Genomic DNA, 21,767 nt, shown 5'->3' with positions numbered 1-21,767 from the left:
CCGGGGAGGGAACAGCAAAGCGCACCTCGGCTCTCTGAAGTGGCTTCACTTCTCTAAACACTGATCTGATAAGATAGGAGCGAACCCCACCAGGAATTTGTTTTCAGGGCTGATGATAGCGGAGACGTGCGGCGCGGAGAGCCACTCCGGCCCCCCTGTCTGAGTGCATTCCACCTGAGAGGAAAAATCCACGGCCGGTTATTGGTTTTGGCCCCGTCACGCTGACCCAGAGAATCCAAACATCTGCTTCTCTTATTTGATGGCGAGGCAACAATGTGTGCTTGGCACCACTCACCCGCACAAAAGGAGAGTGGTCCCGTGACTCAAGGACGCACGCGGGCGAGAAATTATGGCTGCTTCGATCCCACTACTCATTGACTAAACACGGATTCAATTAAACCCGGCTGAAGGTCAGGAGGTAATACAATATAAGCGAGTCTGGCACGGTGCTTAATGGAAGTTCTCATGGCTCTGGTAATATTTAATCCAACGGCCCACTCTGACCACCCCTGTGTGTCAGCCATTCATATCCCCCTGAGTGCTGTCATAACCTGAGTGTGGCAAGGGAGCGTGCTTCACATTCGCTGACTAAAGTTAACAAACCGTGTTACTTAATGTTGCCAGATATAGAAAGATGATAGAGCGTGTTGTTGTTGAAAACAGGACCGGCGACAGAGAAGAAAGAGCAGATAAAGATCAGAGGGAGGGAGGGAGGAAGGAGGGGGGTGACACAGGTGAGGAGGTAGTAAAGTACAGTGGGCGGGGAGTGGATACTATGGGAGGGAGAGAAAAAAGCAGATAAGAAGGGAACAGACGAAGGAATTTGTGAGGAACTGAAAGCAGCGGAGGGCGGCTGAGGGGAGAGGGAGGAGCAAGGGTTACACATGAGGAGTCCGAGGAAGGAATCAAACAAAGCAAACAGGGTGCAGAGAAGGGAAGGAACAGGTAGAGTTGGTTGGGCTTCAAAGCTTACCTCACGGCTAATTACTACTTTCTCACTGCGGTGAAAGAAAAGCAAACAGAAACTAAGTCTGAGAAAAACAGCAAGCAGAGAGGGCAGAGGAGGAAGGCAGGAGAGGAGAAAGCAGAAGTTACAGGAAAAGGAGGCAGAGACGTGCAAGCGGAGATTAATTGAGGAAGAGAAACAAATAAAGGAGAGACGAGAGAGAGAGAGGGGAGGAAAGTAAGAAAACAGCACACACTCATTGACAGAGAGGACTGGACTTAACTGCATGGATTACTGACATCAGCAAAACAAAGGAAGAGGAGCGTCAGAAAGGAGGTCACTGCGGTCCAGCAGTAGTGTAGCCTGCCTGAGCCCGTCTACAATGCAATGTAGACAGCTGAGATAGGAAGACCCAAACACTGACACAGTTCATAAAGACAGTCCTCTGTGTAACTGCACCATGTTGATGAAAGAGTACCGCATATGTATGCCACTGACTGTGGATGAGGTAAGTGTTTGTCTTTCTCGCGCACACACACACACACACACACACACACAATCCAAATCACAAAAGGTTTTGTTTAAAATGTGAAAGCTTTCGACTTGTAATCTTGAAAGTGTTAATGTGCTGATAAGAAAAGTGCCAACAGAGCACACAGACCTCCCGCGGCGGCTCTGCGGGAGCTCTGGCACGCCGGGCAGCGAGGAATTTTCTGCACCGGCGAGCTCAGGCCGATCCGACGGAGCCAACGCACAACACCTGGCCACCAGCAGCAGCATAGTAGCACGTGTGTGTGTGTGTGTGTGTGTGTGCTGTTGTGTCTAAATGAATCCCCCATCTGTCTGCTTGTCCGCTTCCCTCGCTTGCGTTAGCACTCCCAGCAAAACTAGTCGGACTGGTTACGGCTTTGCAGGACCTAACCTCAAACAAAGGCGTTTGGCCTGCAGGCTTCTAAAGAAAGGAGATCCAGCTGGAGAGGAGAGGGGGGCGGACGAGGGAGATATGCACCAAAGTGCCCTTCAAAAGGAATGTCCTCATCACCTCCTGTACCAACCCCCCTCCTCTTCGATTCTACCTGTTACCGCAACAATGACAGTGACAAATAGCAGTCCAAAATAGGATTTACAGTATCAGTACGCAGCAGACAGAAACTTGAGCTTGCAGCAAATCCTCTTTCCCCTGAATGTAATGTAAGTTTAAGTGCAGCTTATTAAAGGCCAAATCAAATCATGGCTCTTACCTCAGTGCAGGCCATTAACAATGTCCCAACCTCGCTTCGTTTCTAAAGCAAACAGTGCTGTTGAATAGTGTTGACTTTCAGGTGTAAAATATCTAGTAGTACTTCTGTAACACAATACAGCCCGGCTGTGTAAAGGAAAGTCAATTATTGTATTATATGTTGTGGGAAAAGCGGGCGGGTGATGGCTGGAGTTCAGGTGATCACACATTTCTGTGTGGAGGACACAGTTCAAGACTCTTTGTGCAGAGGCTGCCGAATGTGCTTATCAAATGATCCAACCTGTGACGTCACAGTGCCCGTAGAGTATTTCATGTTTTCCTGCTTCTGACTGCTTCGGGATATTGAAAGCACAGCTCCAGGCTGTGTTTCTAACAGTTTGTCAGTTACACTTCTTTCTCAAACAGGAAGTGGGGGGTGTGGTTCATTGTTGATGCACTCCTTTACAATGTCAAAGATTGATGTTTAAGTGTGCTTAGAGCTCATGAAGGTGTTAAGTGTTGAGGATGTTAACAGTATCCTGTTAGGTTTCACTCCTGTTAACTTGGAGCAGGCCGATCCGTAACCCAGCTGTCTTCATCATCCCTGGAGTCACAGTCTGGGTCGGAGCCTCTGTGAACACCTTGGTGCCTGTTGTCAAACTGGCCTCCACCAGGCTCGCTCTGCTGTGTTCACTGAGAGGCTGCTGAGTGTGGTTACGTTGTCCACTCTCTTGGCTCTGGTTCTCATCCCATGGCTCTACATAGAAATGTTGGGGACGTGGCTTTTAGCGATGGCAAGTGTCCTGGTTTCCGTTTTTTACTACGCTTGTAGTCCGAGAAATATTGACCAATGGAAAAACAGTCTGTGTGGAGAATGACATCCCGGCTCCCATCAGCGTCATCTGACAACAGTTTAGCTTCTTATCCATCTCTATTAACAGACATCTGCATGCTAACAGCTAACAATCTGTTCTAGATTTAAAATTCAACTTCAAATTCCCTGATGTGTTTGTCAGGAAAGCCGTTGAGCATTTAGATTTCCCGACTTCCTCAAATGCATCATAAATGATCGATCCGACCTCCGTTCAACATACGAGCATTTTAAAAGTAGTGTTCTTCTCCTCTTGAGGACAGACCTGACAAAGCTTCATTTTTACTTTTTGCAAATCTGCATCATGAAGTTGAAATATCGGCAAAGAAAAGACCCGTTAATTGAAGTCAATCACAAGAAAAAAAGTGTATTTTTCTGTAAACAATGCAGCACGTGGAAAAGGAAGTCTTGACTGAAGTCATTTATCGCTCACTGCTGGCTACTCGATCGGCGTGTTCACCGTTCTGCCCAGAGGCTACATCGTCGTCAGGTTAGCCGATGGGAGCCGAGATTGGGTCCACCCCAAACCTGGGCTTAGTAGAACTCCTTCTACTGGTGATTAAAGCTTGTGTGAGCAGTGTTAACACTTAAAATCCCCGAGTGCTCTGAGCTTTCAGTCTTAGCACTAACTGAACTAACTAGTTAATAACAATCACATGGACCCAACAGCTACGTCAGGTCATTAAAGTGCATCAAAACAAACCTGATGGATGACTCTGACTACCAGCTCCTGCTTTAGTCGTGTGTTAGAATTCCATTCCATATTTCAACGTAACTCTCGAGATACATTTTAATTATATTAAAATGCCTAAATACACTGGATTGGTGTTTCAGAGAATCTGAAAATATCTGTACATAACAGAATGCATGTTGGGACCCATATATTATGACTGGTGCTGCAACTGTAATTTCAGTGACACGACCACACCATTGTTACGGTATTAAAGTAGTTTATTTGGAATATGCTAAAGGAGGTTGGATGGGATGAGAAGGAGGTCGAATGGGGTCGAGTCAGCTGGAGCCATCAGGAACCTGGGGCTCGAGGTGGGGGCACGTCTCTGATTCAGCATCCCCCAGTGGTTCCCGTGTTGAGAGAGGAGAGAGAAGAGGAATGGGGTTCGGGTGGGAGGGTTTGGAGAACTGAGACAAACAGGAGAGAAAGGTTTAGACAGGCTTATATGTGTACGCACAGGTAATTGCATCAGAGAGGCACAGGTGTGAGAGCTAACGAGACACTGGTGATGGAGTTAGCGAGGGAGGTGTGGTCCTCTCCTGAACCGAAGTTATAATAACTTTGTATTTTAAGATGTGCTCAGAGCAGGCCCTTGTTTTTCTGTTGATCGATCTAAAAAAAATTAAATCTGTCTGCTTGGATGTTAAACAGGAAGTCTGTGAAGCTTTTTTAAGCACTGTCCCTCTGCACTTTAAAGTGAATTCGACAGAAAAGCTTGATCTGTGATGATTTTTATTTGGGACTGAGGCTAAAGATTAGGCCTTTGGTGCCGAGCACAAAATCAACTGTTTGTGTTTTGCACAAACAGTTTTATTTTTGTTGTCTGCGGACACATCCAGGGTTACATAACAAACTCAAGCTTTGCTTTTAGCATTTTATCACTGCTAAAAACAACAGTTGCTTTGAGCTCTTCTTCCTTTTAATCATAAAGTCTTTGATTCCGCGTCGCCGTCACACTGACACTATCTGCAGAGTCTCCAAAGTGATGAGCTATATTTACGCTGCTCGGGAATTTATGACAAACTCGCTGCTTGTAAACTCATCTGTGCCTTTTTATTTAAAGACAGGGGGAGGAACAAGCACGCCAAAGTGAGTCAATGAATGAGTTGCTCGACACATCACTCAACAGCCATTCACCGTAACACTCTATAGAAAAGTGATTTAAAGAGAGATACGTCTTTTTAACTTCCCGCTCTGATCAGAGCGAAGATTCACGACCTGTGTGTGAGAGTGACTCACTGCTCTGTAGCCGGTTAAGTACCCATCGCTTTGATTAATTAAGCCCCATGAATACCCAATAAGTAAATATTGAATGTTGACATTCTACAGTAATTGGAACAAGAAGGAGGAGTGTCACACTGATGTCAGCCGAGTACAGTGAAGGATGGAAAACTGAGATCTGCCCTCCTCTTTCTCTCTCCCTCCTCATCTCTCTCAGTTTCTGCTTTTAATTAAAACAATGCTTTACTGGCACGCTAATGTAGGCCAACAGAATGAATTACATTGTGGTGGCCACGGCAGAACAGTTCGGCTGTTTACACTATTATTTTATAGCTTTTTCTTAATAACTTGAAAACAAGTGATTTCTAATTAAAGTAAATAAAAACTGCACAGAAACAATGTCGGAGGAAAGTCAGGGAGCGGCAGGCAGTGCGAATAATGAAGTGCTATTGTGTGAAGCATCTGATTTGTTCATTGTTTGAAAGAAAACCAAGTCTGTCGGGCTGAGCTCATCCCATGCCCAGAGGCCTCGTCCTCTTTAGAAAATATTTATCTCGCCTCATCAGCATCCAGCTCAAACTGGGGCTGCTGCAAAACACAAATTCCCACCCTAATTTAGACACCATGCATTCACACACGCCGGCCAAAATGAGTTGTGACGTCTGATATGGTCACCTCGGGGAAATCTATATACACAGCAAGAGAAGAGCAAATACAGTAAGCAGCACAAACTGCTGCTGAACCTGCTGCAAGGAGAGTTCACTGTCTTCACTCTCAGCAGCTTCTTACTCTCGGTGGCTGAGTACCTTGTGGCAAAATCTTGTCAAAAGTCTTTCAATTTAAACCAGTCCTTTAATATCCAATCACAAATCTGCCTCAAAGGGCTTTAATATATGTGCAGCTTTAATTATCTGTTTAATTAGGAACATTTCCCAAAACACTGAACAGAGAGAAAAGGAGAGAATATTGGGAAGAGCCACAAAGGATTGATCCCTTTTCCAAATATGATGGAGCTGATGTTTTCAGTCAACATTTGATCACTTTGTGTGAGCACTGACCTCGGGCTACAGCAACAATACGCCCATGGGTTGGTGCTGAATGCTTTAATTTAGTGTAACAGACAGAAGGAACAACATTAGCAACCATTAGCCTCCATGAGCTAAGACACACGCCAAGGCAACAAACTGAAACTTAATTGTAATTAATTGTCAGAGGAAAAACTTGTGAGTTCTTTCAGTCAGAGATGTGGACTTGAGACTTGGTGACTTGGACTCGAGTCGACTCGAGTCACTGTTTTGATGACTTGACAAAAAATAAATGACTTGAGACTCGACTTGACTTGAGGCATGATGACTCGGATGACTTGCGTGTGTTCATAAGTTTGAATGTTAGCTGTCTAACTATCAAGTATGTATGCAGCGCAAATGGGAGTCGTGATTGGACGACTCAAAAAGCTCCCCAGTATGTGATTTTCAAGATTGGATGACTGTCAGTCAAACTCCTCACTATGGCAACAGGCAACATCAAAGACCCCCGCTGCCTGCTGTTTGTTCCCCAAAGAGAAGCTTCATCAGTCGAACTCATTACTACTTATTACTCCTCAATGCTGTCTCATACCAGACCATCATCATGGCTGCGTCTGATACAGATACAATTCATTGTCATACTTTTGGAACAGGTTATATAAATTGGCCGATAATATCATTATTAGACGAGCTACTAACACCTTGTCTTTTCTCTTTATAAAGACCGGATACCAAAGATAAGAGTGCTGTAACTTAGGGGGAAAAAAAGTGACTCGACTTGACTAGACTTGACATAAGCTGTGCCTTGACTTGAAAAAATGACTTGAGACTTGCTTGAGACTTGGACCAAATGACTTGAGACTTACTTGGGACTTGAGCAGAGATGACTTGTTCACATCACTGCTTTCAATAGACTGTATGGATTTAATCGAGGTAGCCTCTGGGTTTAAAAGTGACATGCAGTCTCTCTATTTGCCAGCAGAGGGCGACTCCACTGGTTGCAAAATAAGTCTAATGGTGTTATTAGGAGACTAAGAGAAAATTACTTTTACTTTATTACCTTCGTAAACATTTTCTTATTAAGTTTATGGTTGCAATTGTTAGTTTCAAGTCTTTTTTAACAGGGCATGTTCGTTTTGTAAGTAACTCTCCCACTGAAAGAAGGCAATGCTTTAGGACCATGGTTTTAAAGCTGTGGGTCGGGACCCAAAAGTGGGTCGCATAGCTGTTTTTAGTGGGTCGCGGATGTGTGCTTGAAAAAAAAAAAGTTGTGTCAAAAAGTCTGCTGCGCTTTTATTTTTAAGGACATGGGTTTCCTATGACAGCTTGCAGTAGAGGTGTAGTTTATTCGCACTCCATGTATCCACTGATTGGGTAATCCCAGCTATAGTTACATTCTTGAAACCTGATGAGTTGTATTCATGGTGCACTTTTTCAGTTTATTTCTGAAAGGCTGCTAATTAAATGAATTCAGGTCAGGTAGCTGTCTCAGGTCCAAACTGCACCATTTTTTATTAAATACATTTGAGTGGTTGAGAAATTCAGGTCGTGATTTGTCATTAAGGAGGTGGTGCTGGGTCCTGAGGCTAGATCAGTTGAGAACCACTGCTTTAGGGCGTACTGTACTGTGTGATTGACAAATCACCACCATGGCGTCCTATCGGCCATGATAGAGGTGTAGCAAGTCATCTCCTTTCATTCAAATAGGGTCACATCTGATTCCAAACATTGCAGTGGCCAAAATGCCAAACTCAAGGCTTCAACACGGTGGGCACAAACCGATTGGAGAGATCCTGGTGGTTATGTCCACTTCTAATATACAGTCTATGTTCTTTCAAAAGTTAAATATGATTATTTTAAGATACAACTTCAGTTTTCACCTTTGCATGACCAAACCAAACCAACACTTTGTTGTGGCGGCTGTGACTCAGTGGTAGAGTCGGCCATCTTTCAAATGGAAGGTTGGTCGTTTGATCCCCAGCTCCGTCAGTCGACATGTCGAAGTGTCCTTGGGCAAAACACTGAACCCCACATTGCTCCCGGTGGCATAGCCAACGGTGTGTCACTGTGATGACTGATTGACTCTGCCATCAGAGTGTGAATGGGTGAATGTGACATGTAGTGTAAAAGCAGCTTTGAGTGGTCACAAGACGAGAAAAGCGTTGTATAAGTGCAGTCCATTTACCATCCATGTGTTTGTGAATGTGTGACTTTAGCATGTTGAGGATAAGTATGAATTTTTGTGCCTCATGATTTCTCACCACAGTTTTGTTTTCTTTCTCTCTTTCATCGCCCAATCCCCATCCTTACCAACCTTAACACCCCTCCTTAACCCCTCGTCGGGCTGCAGTACAGGATCGGGCAGCTGTATATGATCAGCAAGCACAGCTGTGAGCAGAGCGGTGGAGGAGAAGGGGTGGAGGTGGTGACGAATGAGACAGATACTCACCCGCAGCACGGACAGGGACAGCTGACCGAGAAGAGGATCTACCTCAGCAGGTAACACACTGTAAAGATACTACTGTAATGATGGACTCATAACTGTGGCTTATCCTGGTGTTGTCAGCTCCGTCATTCTGATAACTGATTGGGATTGATCTTTGATCACTTACATGATGGTAAAGCTTTGCGTCCTATAGATTTTAGTTTCAGGACTGACAAGTAATAAAACACTATTTGTACAGAGAAAAACCCACAGTGCAGCGTAGCATGCCTACGTCCAAAGTCCAAGTACCCTCAGCCTGCAGCGCGTTGCGGCCTGTTCTGCAGGGTTACAGAAGAGCTGTTATCTTTCAGCGAGCTCATCATCCACTAAATCCTGCCACTGCTGTGGTCGCCTTCCAGCTGAGACAAACACGTCCACGTCATCCTAATTATAGCATAGGGGGATATTTTAGGCTGAGGTACTCCTCCTGTGGAGAATATATCTCTGATGTGTGTGCTAACAGAACATCAGAGACAGTATTCATAGTTTATTCTTAGTTTACAGATCCAGGTAAGGAACACACTATAACACCATCTAAAGCATTTTTTTTCAAACTGTATTTAAACACTTTATGCATTTTTTTATGAATGTATTTGATTTTTGATTGATTTAACTGATTGATGTCTTGTTTTCAAACGTTACATAATATAAAATAGATGACAAAAATACAATAGAAATATGAAAAGTGAACCTTAAGTAAACAGTTTCTACTGCAAAATTGACCACGAACAAACAGTACATGTTTAAAAAGGAGTAAACAAAGTGTAAACTTGAACTGTAGGAAGGAAAGTAGGGTTTTCTTGAGGTTAAGGTTTCCCTTGTAAAACCCCCGACTCTGTTGAAAACGTTTTTTGAATATTAGTTGTAAAAAGACAAAAGAAATGTTTGTGTATTGAAGGAATACTTTCCCATTTCAGGCTTTACACTTTCTGGTTGCAAATAAGATTAGACGATACATACAGTGCCACTTATATCTGTACCTTCAATATGTAGCTAGCAGCTGTTAGCTTAGCTTTGCATAAGAGCTAGCATGGCTCTAAAGCAGGGTAATAAAATCCGCCCACTTGCACTTCCAAAAGTCACTAATTAACATGTTTAATGCTCCGTGTTTAATCTGTACAAAAGGCTGAATATCATTTTTAATCTAATATTATTTGTTGGCTTGGAGCAGTTGCCAAGCAACCAGCAGAGAATCCAGGAAGTAAGTGCTCCAACCTGAGATATCTAGAATCTAGATACAGTCCAGCACAGGTGCTGGTATCGTTACCTTTGGACGGAGTCGAGTTAGGTGTCACCGTTTCCAGCCTGTAATGCACACGCTCAGACGCTCAGATGGACAGCTGCTGGAGTTGACTTCATGTCTCTGCAACAAAGCTTTTTTCTGTAAATGTCGGCCTACTGCTTTGAAGTATTAGTGAACAAGATGACTCCTCTTATGAGCTATTATTCTGATAATATTAATACGTATCATATTTCCCTTTTATCTACTTTATCTAACTTTATTATAGGTTGTAATAAAGCATGTATTAAGTTTTAATATACTGCTTATTATCATCCTACTAGTGGGAGTTAAAATAGAGTTAACCAAATGATTTTAAATTGGCCTCAAGCCGAAGCAAAGGGATTGTGTTTTCCAGATTCAGACACGGCACAAGATCCTCCATTATTAAAAAAAGAGGAATGAGTGTGAGAAATGTAATAACTGAAATGTTGGAATGATTGTTCAACCGCAGGAATTTAAAGATATGCGCGACTGCAGTGTTAGTGTGCTGAAAAAAAGTGTGTGTTTATTTGCTTTGTGCTCGGGGTGACAATCCATTAATCAATGAGTTGTGATTACAGCGAAAGAGAAAAATAAAGTCTTTAAACTCTAAATTCATTTCCTAACCCTAAGCTAACCTCACTCATTACCCTAATGTAACCCCAACTCTTATTCTAATCAGCTGCATAAACCAACGGCCTAATCCTCAAATACACTCCTGAAGACGTAAAGAAATGTTCTCACCGTGCTGGATTTTCCTAATCTTTCTGTGCTTGTGGGACATTTGGTCCTCATTAGTAAAGATAGATGTGGAACACACACACACATACAAACACACATACCACACATACATAAGTACAGTGAGTGCAAAATGTATTCTCCCTCAATCATGCTCTGACATGTGACCTAGAAGCTACAGTAACACAGGTGTAATTGGGAGTGAGTCATACAAATGAGGGCTGTGGTGAGAGTAGCCTACAGGTAATCTGGCTATAAATGGCACAAAAAACCACTTAGGATCTCTCCGTCTGCCTCCATAATCTCCCTCTCTCCTACTCTCGCACTCTCTCACTGCGTTTCTCCGTCCTTCCTGTTTTTGCTTTTCAGTAAACTGCCGTCCTGGGCGAAAGCGTTCGTGCCGCGTTTCTTCTACGTGACGGAGAAGGCCTGGAACTTCTACCCGTACACCATCACAGGTGTGCGTTTGTTTGTGTTAAACATCAGGTTACTTCCACCTCAATGCATTTTACAAAACTTATTTACTTTCAACAGCTGGTTTTCCAAGTGCCATCAAATATTTATCATTATGTATGCGTGTATTCCCCTGTGGCAGCGTGTATGTGTGTGAGGGTAATTGCGTGCTCATGCATGTATGAGTAACTAATGCTGTTTCTCCCTTTCCATATTGAACGTCCCTGGTGCTGCAGAGTACTCAGTAAGTATTCTCACACATCATTTACTGTACATGAATGCAACAGAGCTCATTTCTCCAGAATCAGTGGATCTAATCTGCTCTCTATCTGCGCCCTCAACCCCTCTTCCTCCATTTTTACCTCTTGTCACCCCGCAGGTATCATTCCTGCCCAAATTCAGCATCCGCATTGAGACGAGATTCGAGAACAACAACGGCGATAACGGCAACGTGAGTATGACGGGAGGTTAGTGAGAAGTGCAAAAGATGACGTGATTAGCCAAGAGGGGGAAGAGAACGACAAGAGGAAAGAGAGAAACGGCAATTTTCTCAGCAGCACAAAAAGAAATGTTCGTCCGATTGATGTTCCAATCACAAGAACATAAGCAGTGCACAGAATGCAGTATTGGCAGATCTGTTAACCACACATGCAGCAATCTTGAGAACACCTGCCATGCTGTATTTTATCCACAGAGAACATGCATAAACACACACACACACAGATTCACAGATAATTGCGACTGTGTCTGGCCCTTGTGTCTGTGGTGTGTAATCGAGGAAGGAGTCACGCTACAAGAACCGACATGTCAAAATATGGAGGACAGCTCGTGGAGGAAATCTGGTGAATCTTGTTTCTTGTCAGGCGGTTACATGTTACATAAGTGTACTCCGAACAAACACACATTCATGCATGATCTACGCACATCATCATGGAAGCTCCAAGGCCCAGAGTGCTTTTTTATCTTTACTAAAGTAAAATCTGAGGTATTTTTCAAACTTCATATTTCTTCTGCACTACATTTTATGGAGACTTTATACTTATTGTTAATAATTTTAGTTTGTATTCACTTTATAAATTAGGTTTTACCTACAAAACATGCGAGAAACGTAAAAATGATTACGCTTTGTTATAGATTAAACTTCCCAACTGTAAAAACAAGTAGAGCTGAAACAATTAGGCCGTTAAAAAATTGTTTTCTTTGCTATTATTGATCACTTAAAGCTCCTGGGAAGAACTTTTGGTTTGTGTTGATTTTGGCGCCCCCTGTGGGCAAAGCCATACCTCTTATCGCTTTGCTGATTTTGTCCTGTACAGGCTTAAGTGGTGTTTTTTAACAAAAAAACTTTCTTTAACAGTCATATGTATCACTCACTTAAAATTTTTGCCCTGGAAAATGTAAACAAAGGCAGCGTGCAGTTAATCGCTTTGCCTGACACCTGCAGCAGTTTCAGGCACTCAAAATAACGATATAGAAATTATCAATCTTGCTGCTGATGATCTGGTTTGCTTTTGTAGGTCATATAGAGTAATCAGAATTAAATTCAGTCTGTTTCATGACCAGCAAAACACTCCTCACAGGAGCTTTGATTAATTAATTAATTAACTTTCTGTTTGTTTTGTCCAACTATTGGGCGAAAGTAGAAATGTAATTGTAAATGTAATTTAACTAGACGTCTGTGGCTGGCTCCCTTTGTCACGGTTCTAACTCTTGATTGCCTTCATCTGAGCGTCCAATTTGTTTCTTTTTCTTTGGATTTTCACTTATTTTGGAAGTTGTATCTGTAGTCATCGATCTTTTCTTTGTTTGTTCAGCCATCGTAGATTACTGTTTACTCTCAATGCTTACAGAGACTGGAAGTACAGCCACTTAGCTCCGCCTACACTCTCTGACAGACCAACCACTGCTGGGTGATGGAAAACGCGTCACTAACTGGGCGCCGCTTCTGATTTTTTCTGACACCCAGTCCATTATAATACGATACACTGCAAATGCAAAGGCTTTCATCAGTGGACCATAGGTCAATCACCATTGTGTTAACTCATTCGGTGATAGATAGAGACTTAACAGACTTTTATTTAAATTAAAACATTTGAGATTGTTACTTTAAAGTATTTTTTACTTCAAGAAATAATCTTAAAAATTGCTTCACTTTAACTAGGTAAGAACATAAAATGCTAATATACATTAAAGCCTCATAAATAATGATCAAATACCATCTAATGTATTTATAGTTCTGACTCTTAAACTACATTTCACTGGTTTGACTTATGTATCTCCTCCTAACGTGACCTCTATTAACCTCAGCTGCAGAATGTACCAGACCTATTTGAAGCAAGCTTGTATTGGAGATGAGCCTTTATTTCTAATTCACTTTGTTTGATTAGAATAATGGGTCATGTTTTAGTACAAGGTGCATAACTTCCTGTATTCATATCAAATTAAAGCCCCCTAGCAATCAAGCACCCTTGATTTCTTAACAAGGCTTTTATTGTGAAAGACTTGCACTCACGAGTTGTGGAAAACCTATCCAGGCCCTAAAATTCTGCTCCTGGCATCTTTCACAGTGGCTGAAAATGGATGGTAACTATTTAATATCCAGAACAATTAAGTGCTAAAAATAACATAATTAAATGTTTGAATTTATTGCTTTGTTTGCCTGCACACAATACAAAAGCCATCCAGAGTTTATCCACCCTAGTTTTCCCTCAGGCTGTATTTAGGACCGGCCTTTATTTGTTTATGTCGGCCAATTTTTATGACAAAGCTTTTATTGGCTACCGACTATTACTACAGCAAGTACAGTACATAGCTCTAACTAACTAACAATTCTAATACAGGACTTTCACTTTGAAAACTTGTAATGAGTATTTCATAATTCATTCTTTTACATAAGTAATGGGTTTGAATATGGCCTCCACCACCGTCGAGGCTGTCTGTGTCTTTTTTATGAATAACAACACCACTAACACAAAGAGACAAAACAAACAAGGAAACATGAGAGCGTCATGCCCTGAGCACAAACAATGCATGCATCTGGTGCAACACCTTCCATAAGAGGGAGCAGGACCTTAAGGTAGACTCAGACCAACAGCACCATGGGAGCGTAGCGGGCTGTTATCTAACGGCAGCTTTTTCTTATTTGTTAGTTTTCAGCTGTGAAATGAACAACCTGAGCACAGCTTCAGAGCACATTTTAAACAAGGTCAGATAAAAGTGCAATCTCCCATGCTTCCCTCCATCCTCTCTCAAGGAAAAGAGTATTCTGCTCTCATAACTCTTCTTTCTTCCCTTCTCTTTTAATACCCCCATACGTCCTTGTTTTCCTCCTCATCTCCCCCTCCTCTGCGCGCACTGTCTGTACTCGCCTCTCTTTGCTCCACTGTGATTTGCTCCAAGGGCCTCAGGGTGGGATATAGTGAGGGGTGTTATGGTGTGTGACCTCAGTTTTCTACACAGTTACTCATCTACTCTCATCCCGCTCTCCACTGACTGAGTGACTGTATGTGTGTGAGAGTATTTCGCTGTGTGTGTCGGCTCTCATTATACTGTATGACCTCCCCCATCTGTTTGGCTGTAGGTGTTTGGGGACACGCCGACCCCGGCAAAGAATGTGAGTTTCCTGGATATCCTGAGTGACCCCATCCCGGAAAAGCACTACAAAGAATCAGAGGTACGTACTGTACTGTGACAAGTACACAAACAGGCGCATGTGCAGTCAAGACAGGCACAAACAAGTAATTGTAGAGCGTTAGCTACACTGAGCCTGTTAGCATAGGACAATCTGTGTGATCACATGAGAGGGAATAGTTTCCGGAAAAACAGTCAGAGTAAAATGATGAAAAAAAACGTGTCTGCAGTTAAAATTTTGCACTAGTGTCTGGAGGCCATTAGCCTAGCTTAGCATTAAGACTGGAAGTGGGGAAAAGCACTAGCCTGGTGCTGTTAAGAGAAGAGTTCTGGTTTCACCTGCTTTAACTCTCTCTAGCTGAAGCTGTGGTACATAAAACCTCCACTCATTTTAAGATTTCACTTGAGGGAAAATCAAAGCAGTTATAAAGTGTTAATTTGTAAGATATAAGTATCCATTTTCTGAGCTACTGAGTTAGCAAGGCTAGCTGTTTCCCCCCATACTTTAAGTCGTTATGCTAAGTGAAGCTAAGCTTAGCATCTTCTGGTCATAGCTCCATATTTAGTGAACAGATATGAGCATGTTATTAATCTTCTAATACAGATATTCCCAAACTTAAAAAAGCTGTGGCCCAAATTTAAGTCCAAAATTTTCAATGGCCCACCCAAGCATTTAATTACACAACTCTGATCAACAAAAGAAGTATTTCCCAATTTATTTCAAAAAACAAAAAAATGTATGTGAAATTTGGCTACAGTAATCAGCTTGTTACAGTAACTAATAGTGTACACTAAATGAAATCTCACGGCCCACCTGCAGTAACTTCAAGGCCCATTAGCGGGCCCCGTCCCACACTTTGGGGATCACTATTTTTTAATCTAACAAGTGTACTATATTTCAGAAATGTAAAATTAAAGCGCCTGTGAGGAGTTTTTCGCTGGTCATGAAACAGACTGAAGGATAAAATCAGCAAAGAGATAAAGCTACGATTTTGTCCACAGGGGGCGCCAAAATCAACAAAAAACAAATGTTCCTCACAGAAGCTTTAAAATAATGGTTCATAATTCATATATGTGATCAGGACACACATGATGATGTATGAGTGCATAAGAGCCATCTTTCACTTTGCTTTCCTGGCTTGTGTTCGGCTGCTGAAAAGAGCATGAATCAGTAACACACCCACACACCTCTTTTAAATCTGCCTAGGTTTATTCTCTCCGCGCCAACATTTTACACCCTTTTACTCCCTTCAAGTCCTTAGAGATAAAGGTCAATTCACAGGCCAGACACAGGAAAACACAGACAAGTGCACATCAACGGAGACACACAAACACGTATGCATGCACACACACACGCATAAACCACAAACACACCAATCTGTGAGATTAAGTGACACGGTGAGAACATAAACCCACAAACACAAACACTTTCCAATCATCCTTTGGTCACAGATGCATAATGCGTGTTATCACACTTTCCTCTTATGGGGCTGTGTTGAGCAACTATCTGCTTGCACCTCCACACATATCCCCACACTTAAACACACACGCGCTTGAAGTACACAGATACTGTAAACATCCATAGTTCCTTCCTGAAGATGCCTCACAGGACCAAAGTTTCTGCAGACTCAGCAAATAAAGTATGGACCCACTGTTTGCTCTGTGCAGGACCTGAGTCGCTGGCAGTCGAGTAAAACTGGCCGGGGGCCTCTGGAGGAAGGCTGGAGAGACGACCACCAGCCCATTATGTGCTCCTATAAGAGGGTGCAGTGCAGCTTCGAGGTGTATGGCTTCCAGACCAGGACCGAGGAGTTCATACACAGAGTGAGAAGCAGCTTTATCCCTAACATAAAGAAGGTTGGATGAAGATATGATCTGTTATTAATGTTAGGAGCCCTTAAAGGTTTCCTGCGAGGAGGAAACAATTGAATTTACAGCTAATTGAAAATGATTAAGTGCTCTGCTGCTTTCAAACATTCAGTCTGCATGTTGGAGTCTTTAACTTTGTAGGTCGGCAAGATGATGGTCCTCAGTAATTTGAATGTGAAATGTGTTGAATTTTGACACAAATAAATCATAAGCACATTATTTTTAGACATTAGTATAATTACAAAGATCAGTGCCAAGAAGGCTGTTAGCCTCGAAGGCCCTCTGCACTGAGTTTTATGGGATCCACTATTAGGTCCGATTTAAAGTTACTGTATTGTTTTACATCACAGAGCAGTCAGAGGGCCTCTGTTGTTATGGTGCACCAAAGTGACAACCATGGGCGCCTGGTTATCTTTCAAAATGGGGGAGCAAACTTGGAAAGATGCATAGTTGCATTTCTACCCCACCTAACCTCCTGGATTAAGTCAAGAATCAGCCACCGGCACTATTCTAGATTAGTTAGATTATTTGCGTTTACTCTCCTCTACTACATCCCAAATAATACAATCAAAAGGGCTATAAGGCCAAATATAAATAACCATGTTACACTTAACAGAGCTGACTCTTAATTCGGCTTCTTCATCTCCACAGTCGAGAGCAGCAGAGAAACATCGCCTAAGCGGTGGGTTTGCGGGGGCTCTCCGGCTATGCAGGTCTGTTATACTGGACCAGCAAGCTAACGTGAGGTGGCCGGGCTGGTAAAGTTTAGCTAACGTTTACCAGCAAATCGGTTTGGCACTTCGGCGACAGTAAAATCCTTCTTTTAGTAAATTTAAAGTTTGGCTGGAGTCAGTGTACCAAGCAAGTTCATTCAACATACGCTAGCCTAACTTTTCCTGTGTTCTGTTTTCATCACAGTGAAGCTAAACGTGTCTCACCTTTGTCAGTCAGACTCCTGTGTGGATCGACAGACTGTGATTGACAGCTAAAGCAAGCGTGTTTTTGTCATTGATATAGGGTGCTTAAATATAATGACCTGACTGTGGGGACTGTACGATGATAAGTTAACTGTTAAAAAGACAAAACTAAGTGAATAATGGGGATGCGTTTGCTCCACTTGCTCCACTGCTCAGGTGCCTATGGTTACAACAGTTACAGGAAAGCTGCGTTGGTTTTTAACTACGTAAATAACAGTGCTGAGGAACGTCTGCACTTATCTTAACTGTAGCGTCATTAGTTTAAAGTAATTACATAAACATACATCCATTATTTTGACAATGACATCCTGTAACTTAATACTGAATGTCGCATTTCACACACACCCACCTACACGCACACAGCTGCATACTTTAAATTCACAGCACTATAAATCATGTCTGTTTACATTTTTTCCCCCCCTGCCATGGTTTTTGTTTCTGGTGTTTTTCCAGAACATCCAGGACATTCTTCTGATTGGCCACAGGCAAGCAGTGGCGTGGATCGACGAATGGCACGGTGGGTCACATTGAAACATTTTACGCAGCAAAGATTAAACCTTCAGAACAATGTCTAAATAAGACTGTACCCTCACTATACATCCTGTAAAAGAAAATTCATATGTCACACTGTGTTCTGATGTCGTGTGTGTGTGTGTGTGTGTGTGTGTGTCTGCGCGTGTGTACTTTTCCCTCCCCACAGGGCTCAGCTTGGAGGAGGTGAGAGAGTACGAACAGGCGATGCAAGAGAAGACCAACAGCAAAGTCAAATCCAGCCAGAACAACACAGGTGAGGCTGCAGCTCCTGACCTGCACTGTACTGAAATACCACAGAGGACGGGAGGGGGAGGCAGACGGTGGGGGGAGTGAGGGGGGAGAGATGAGGGAATACAGCTGGATGAGAGAGCAGTGAAGGTAGAGAGATGGAGGTGAGCAGGGCAGTAAGTTTGAAATGTATATTTGTGCTACACTGTAATTATTCTTGCATTTAATTTCAGTGTATTAATCAGCAGCAGGAGAGGCACAGAGAGGCTCTTAATTCACACTCCTCATATCATTAGCAATGTAAAGTATATCTGAGCAGATTTACTGAGCCTTCTATGTTACCCGTTGCTGTCCACGGACTGCAGAATACTTTGAACGAATAACTCGCTAATGCTAACTCCAACAGAGGCTGCTTGCACCACTAGTGCCTTAGCGGTGCCCTACAAGTACCCAGATGGCTGGTGTTCATCTGTGGGGGGAGAGAGAAGAGCAGTCATGAGACATTTCACTACACAAGAAGCAGCGAGGAGGGAGAGACAGAGGGTGTGAGCCCAGAAAAGGACGACAGTAAGACAGATGTAGGGGGGGGAGGGAGGAGTGCAGGCTGGCTCATGAAGTGATAATGCCACTGCGTCGCTCTGATAAACAGTGTAATGCAGCCACCTGCTGAACTCTCCCCATCACCATCCCTCTCAACATAAATAACCAGCCATTGCAGCACTTAGCTGCAAATGTCAGCCCTGGTGGGGGTCTGTGTCTGGGCATATGTGTTGTACGTGTGTGTGTTGTGTGCGTTTGTGTGTGTGTGCGTGGTCACCATGCCCCCTGCTGGTCGGTCTGGTGAACCTCAGCTGGATGGGAGAGATATCAAAGGTAGAATTCCCAATATGGCCTGTAGCGTTTTGCTGCTGCTCGCTCTCTCTCTCTCTCTCCCTCTGTGTGCGATGATGAGAGATATCAAGCTGCAACAAATCTGCAGTCATTGCTCAACCTGCTGCAGCTCGCTGCACCGCCGTGACCCCCTACAGGCCAAGCACTGCTACTGCTTTAACTCTGCACAGCACCCAATATAGTTTTCATTCATTTCATTCATCAGCTGTAATAAAAGTAAATGGATGTCATTTACTGTAGAGAGGCTAATAAAAAAGTCGGCTGTGTGAGGTGAATACCAATAAAGGATTTAGATAATGTGCATCTAAGCGTGCGCCACAGATCTTAAGTATACTTACATAAATTGAAAACTCAAACGCAGTCCTGCCTCTGTTCCTCTCAGGCCTCTTCGGCTTTTCTTCTTCTTTTATCTTTTACTTGTCGGTCCTTTCAAGTCGTGTGTATCTCATTCATTCTGTCTTTCTTTCATCTCTCAGTCGCTCAAGTTCAATTTCAATTTGCTTTATTAGCGTGACATGTGGGATGCATTCGTGTTGTCAAGGCAAACAGAAAGAAACTGTGGATAAAAATATATATATAAATCTATCTATCTATCTATCTATCTATCTATTTCAGGCCCATCGGCTGCCCCTCGTCCTGTGTTTTCTCGCTCCATCTCGGTGACAGACGAGCGTTCCCTGAAGAAGATGGGAGTGACGACATGTGAGGCCATGTCTGACCCTGCTGCCTCCTCTGGGCCAAAGAGTCCCCTTCGCCTCAACTCGACCCCTGAATGACGCCTCAAACTCACACACACACACACACACACACACATACTGTATACTGTACAGTGCACACACTCAGACACCAGCGTCGTGTGGGTTTCTTCTCAGACATCAGCACACAACACATGCAGACAGTGATATCATTCAACATTTGATATTTTTGGGGAAAGTTCTTGTTCACTTTCTCGGAGAGAGTCGGATAAGAACATCATTCCGACTTCCATATCATACCTGTTAAGCAGCAGGTTAGCTAAGCTTAGCTTAGCATAAAGCCTGGAAACAGGGAGCAGCTAGCTTGGCTCTGTGCAGAGCTAACAAAGTCTAATCACTCTATAGATCCTGTATTAACAAGTGTGTGATTAATTTCTACAAAACAATAAGTACATAAAAGGTTTGACAGGGTTTAATGTCCTAAAAATATATATAGTATTATATAACTGAATTGTTTTTACACTTTGATTTTTGTGCATGTTAAACAAGTGAGATAAATGTTAATAAATGATTCTTGGATGTTCTCATAGGTAAGTTCAGGCTAGCTGTTTCCCCCTGTCTTTGTGCTAAGCTAAGCTAAGCTAACTGGCTGTATTTTTATATAAAAGCAGTATTTATCTTGTAATCAAACTCTCCAGCAGAGCGAATAAGTGAATCCACCAAAATGTCCATCAATCTACCGCAAAATATCTGTCTGTTCTCGCGCACATGTAGTTTCCGCACACGTTAAAGCTGCACAAACACCAAACGCTCTCTGCCCTCGAAGACATTTCTACTGTTGCCTTTGAAAATCTTGCCAGTGTCCTCAGAAGCCTGCACACGCAGTGCATTTCGGTGCTGTCTCTCGGCTCCTCTGCCGCGGAGGAGCTCAGCGACCACCAGCAGGGCTCTCGATTGTTTCTCAGCCCCCAGCCAGCAGCCTACAGACAGATGCATAAGGAGTTTAATAGAGTGGATCTAATGAGAAAGCGGAGGAGAACGATGGAGGCTGTCAATGCTATGGATCGGCTCCCCTCTCCACCTCAGCCAATAGGTCAGACCTGGTGTATTGACAGAGGGCAGCGAGGCGTTGTATTGGTTCCTTGATCGCTTAGCTGAGAGCTGCAAATGGGTCAAGCCGGGGATAAACTTCAATTATAAGTCAATGTTGTGAGCATTTATCAGACTATTTTTTATAAGCATACAGAGGAGAGTAGGTTCTCATCATCAGGGATGAACAAAAGCAACGATGACATCATACAGTTTCCTGTTGCCTTATGTGTAAAACAGTTTGAATGAAGTATATAAACTAATCAATATGTAGAAATAACACTGTAAAGTCTTTTGTAACTGATTTTTATCAATAAATATAAGTGAGAAGATTCACCAGTGTCTTTAAATCTCCCCTGATAAGCCAAAAAATGGACTCACTGCACACATTATCAGCAGCGCTTGATCAGTATTGACCTGTAAAGATGGACCAGCTGCTGGCACATCACAGCGCTCACATGTAATCTACTCACCAATTTCACACTTGTGTGCCTCGTGGAGCCGGCTCCAGCAGCAGTGGACATAAAGAGAGGCAGCCGCTTGGTCCACATGTAGCTCTGAGCTTTTTTTTCTCTCTCTCTCTCTCTCTCGCTCTCTGCGAGACAACAGAGCAGAATAATGAATGTTTAACAGATGCAGGGTTGCGAGCTGGGCGTGTGTGCGCACGTCTGTTATCGCTGTATCACTTTATTGTTCGGGATTTCGGGGCAAAAGTCCAAGCTCGTCATAGAGAGACGTGCAGTTTTCCTTTTGACTGACAGACGCGGCAGCTTGCTTCAAATGCTGCACTAAATATCCGGCATCATGGGGCTCATTACGGCTTCTTTTATCCCTACAAATCAAGAGCCAGCGTGACACTCTGTTGTTAGCTTGGCGACATAGGGCTCGCAGACGTGCATCCA

The 21,767-nt window shown here is 43.1% G+C and overlaps 1 protein-coding gene across 1 annotated transcript; it reads left to right on the top strand.

Moving 5' to 3' along the window:
* Positions 1 to 824: 824 nt before the first annotated feature.
* On the top strand, positions 825 to 21,199 carry pitpnc1b (phosphatidylinositol transfer protein cytoplasmic 1b). The gene is made up of 10 exons (XM_069657049.1): positions 825 to 1,454; positions 8,366 to 8,514; positions 10,869 to 10,957; positions 11,189 to 11,196; positions 11,332 to 11,403; positions 14,533 to 14,625; positions 16,251 to 16,406; positions 17,882 to 17,945; positions 18,129 to 18,215; positions 19,697 to 21,199. Exons 1-10 carry the CDS (start codon positions 1,407 to 1,409, stop codon positions 19,855 to 19,857), a joined length of 927 nt encoding a protein of 308 aa, XP_069513150.1. The 5' UTR covers positions 825 to 1,406; the 3' UTR covers positions 19,858 to 21,199.
* The last annotated feature ends 568 nt before the right edge of the window (positions 21,200 to 21,767 follow it).

Source organism: Semicossyphus pulcher, unplaced genomic scaffold, assembly GCF_022749685.1.
Source record: "Semicossyphus pulcher isolate SPU_LCO1_2020_fin unplaced genomic scaffold, fSemPul1.0.p SCAF_9, whole genome shotgun sequence".
In the NCBI taxonomy this organism is placed as follows: domain Eukaryota; kingdom Metazoa; phylum Chordata; class Actinopteri; order Labriformes; family Labridae; genus Semicossyphus; species Semicossyphus pulcher.
The sequence above is the reverse complement of the archived record's forward strand: the minus strand, read 5'-3'. Positions and strand labels throughout refer to the sequence as shown.

Coding starts and splice junctions, on each gene's coding strand:
- pitpnc1b (XM_069657049.1), top strand. CDS start 1,407: ATGTTGATGAAAGAGTACCGCATATGTATGCCACTGACTGTGGATGAG. Junction 14,626..16,250: donor AGCACTACAAAGAATCAGAG/GTACGTACTGTA, acceptor TGCTCTGTGCAG/GACCTGAGTCGCTGGCAGTC. Junction 16,407..17,881: donor CCGAGGAGTTCATACACAGA/GTGAGAAGCAGC, acceptor GTGTTTTTCCAG/AACATCCAGGACATTCTTCT.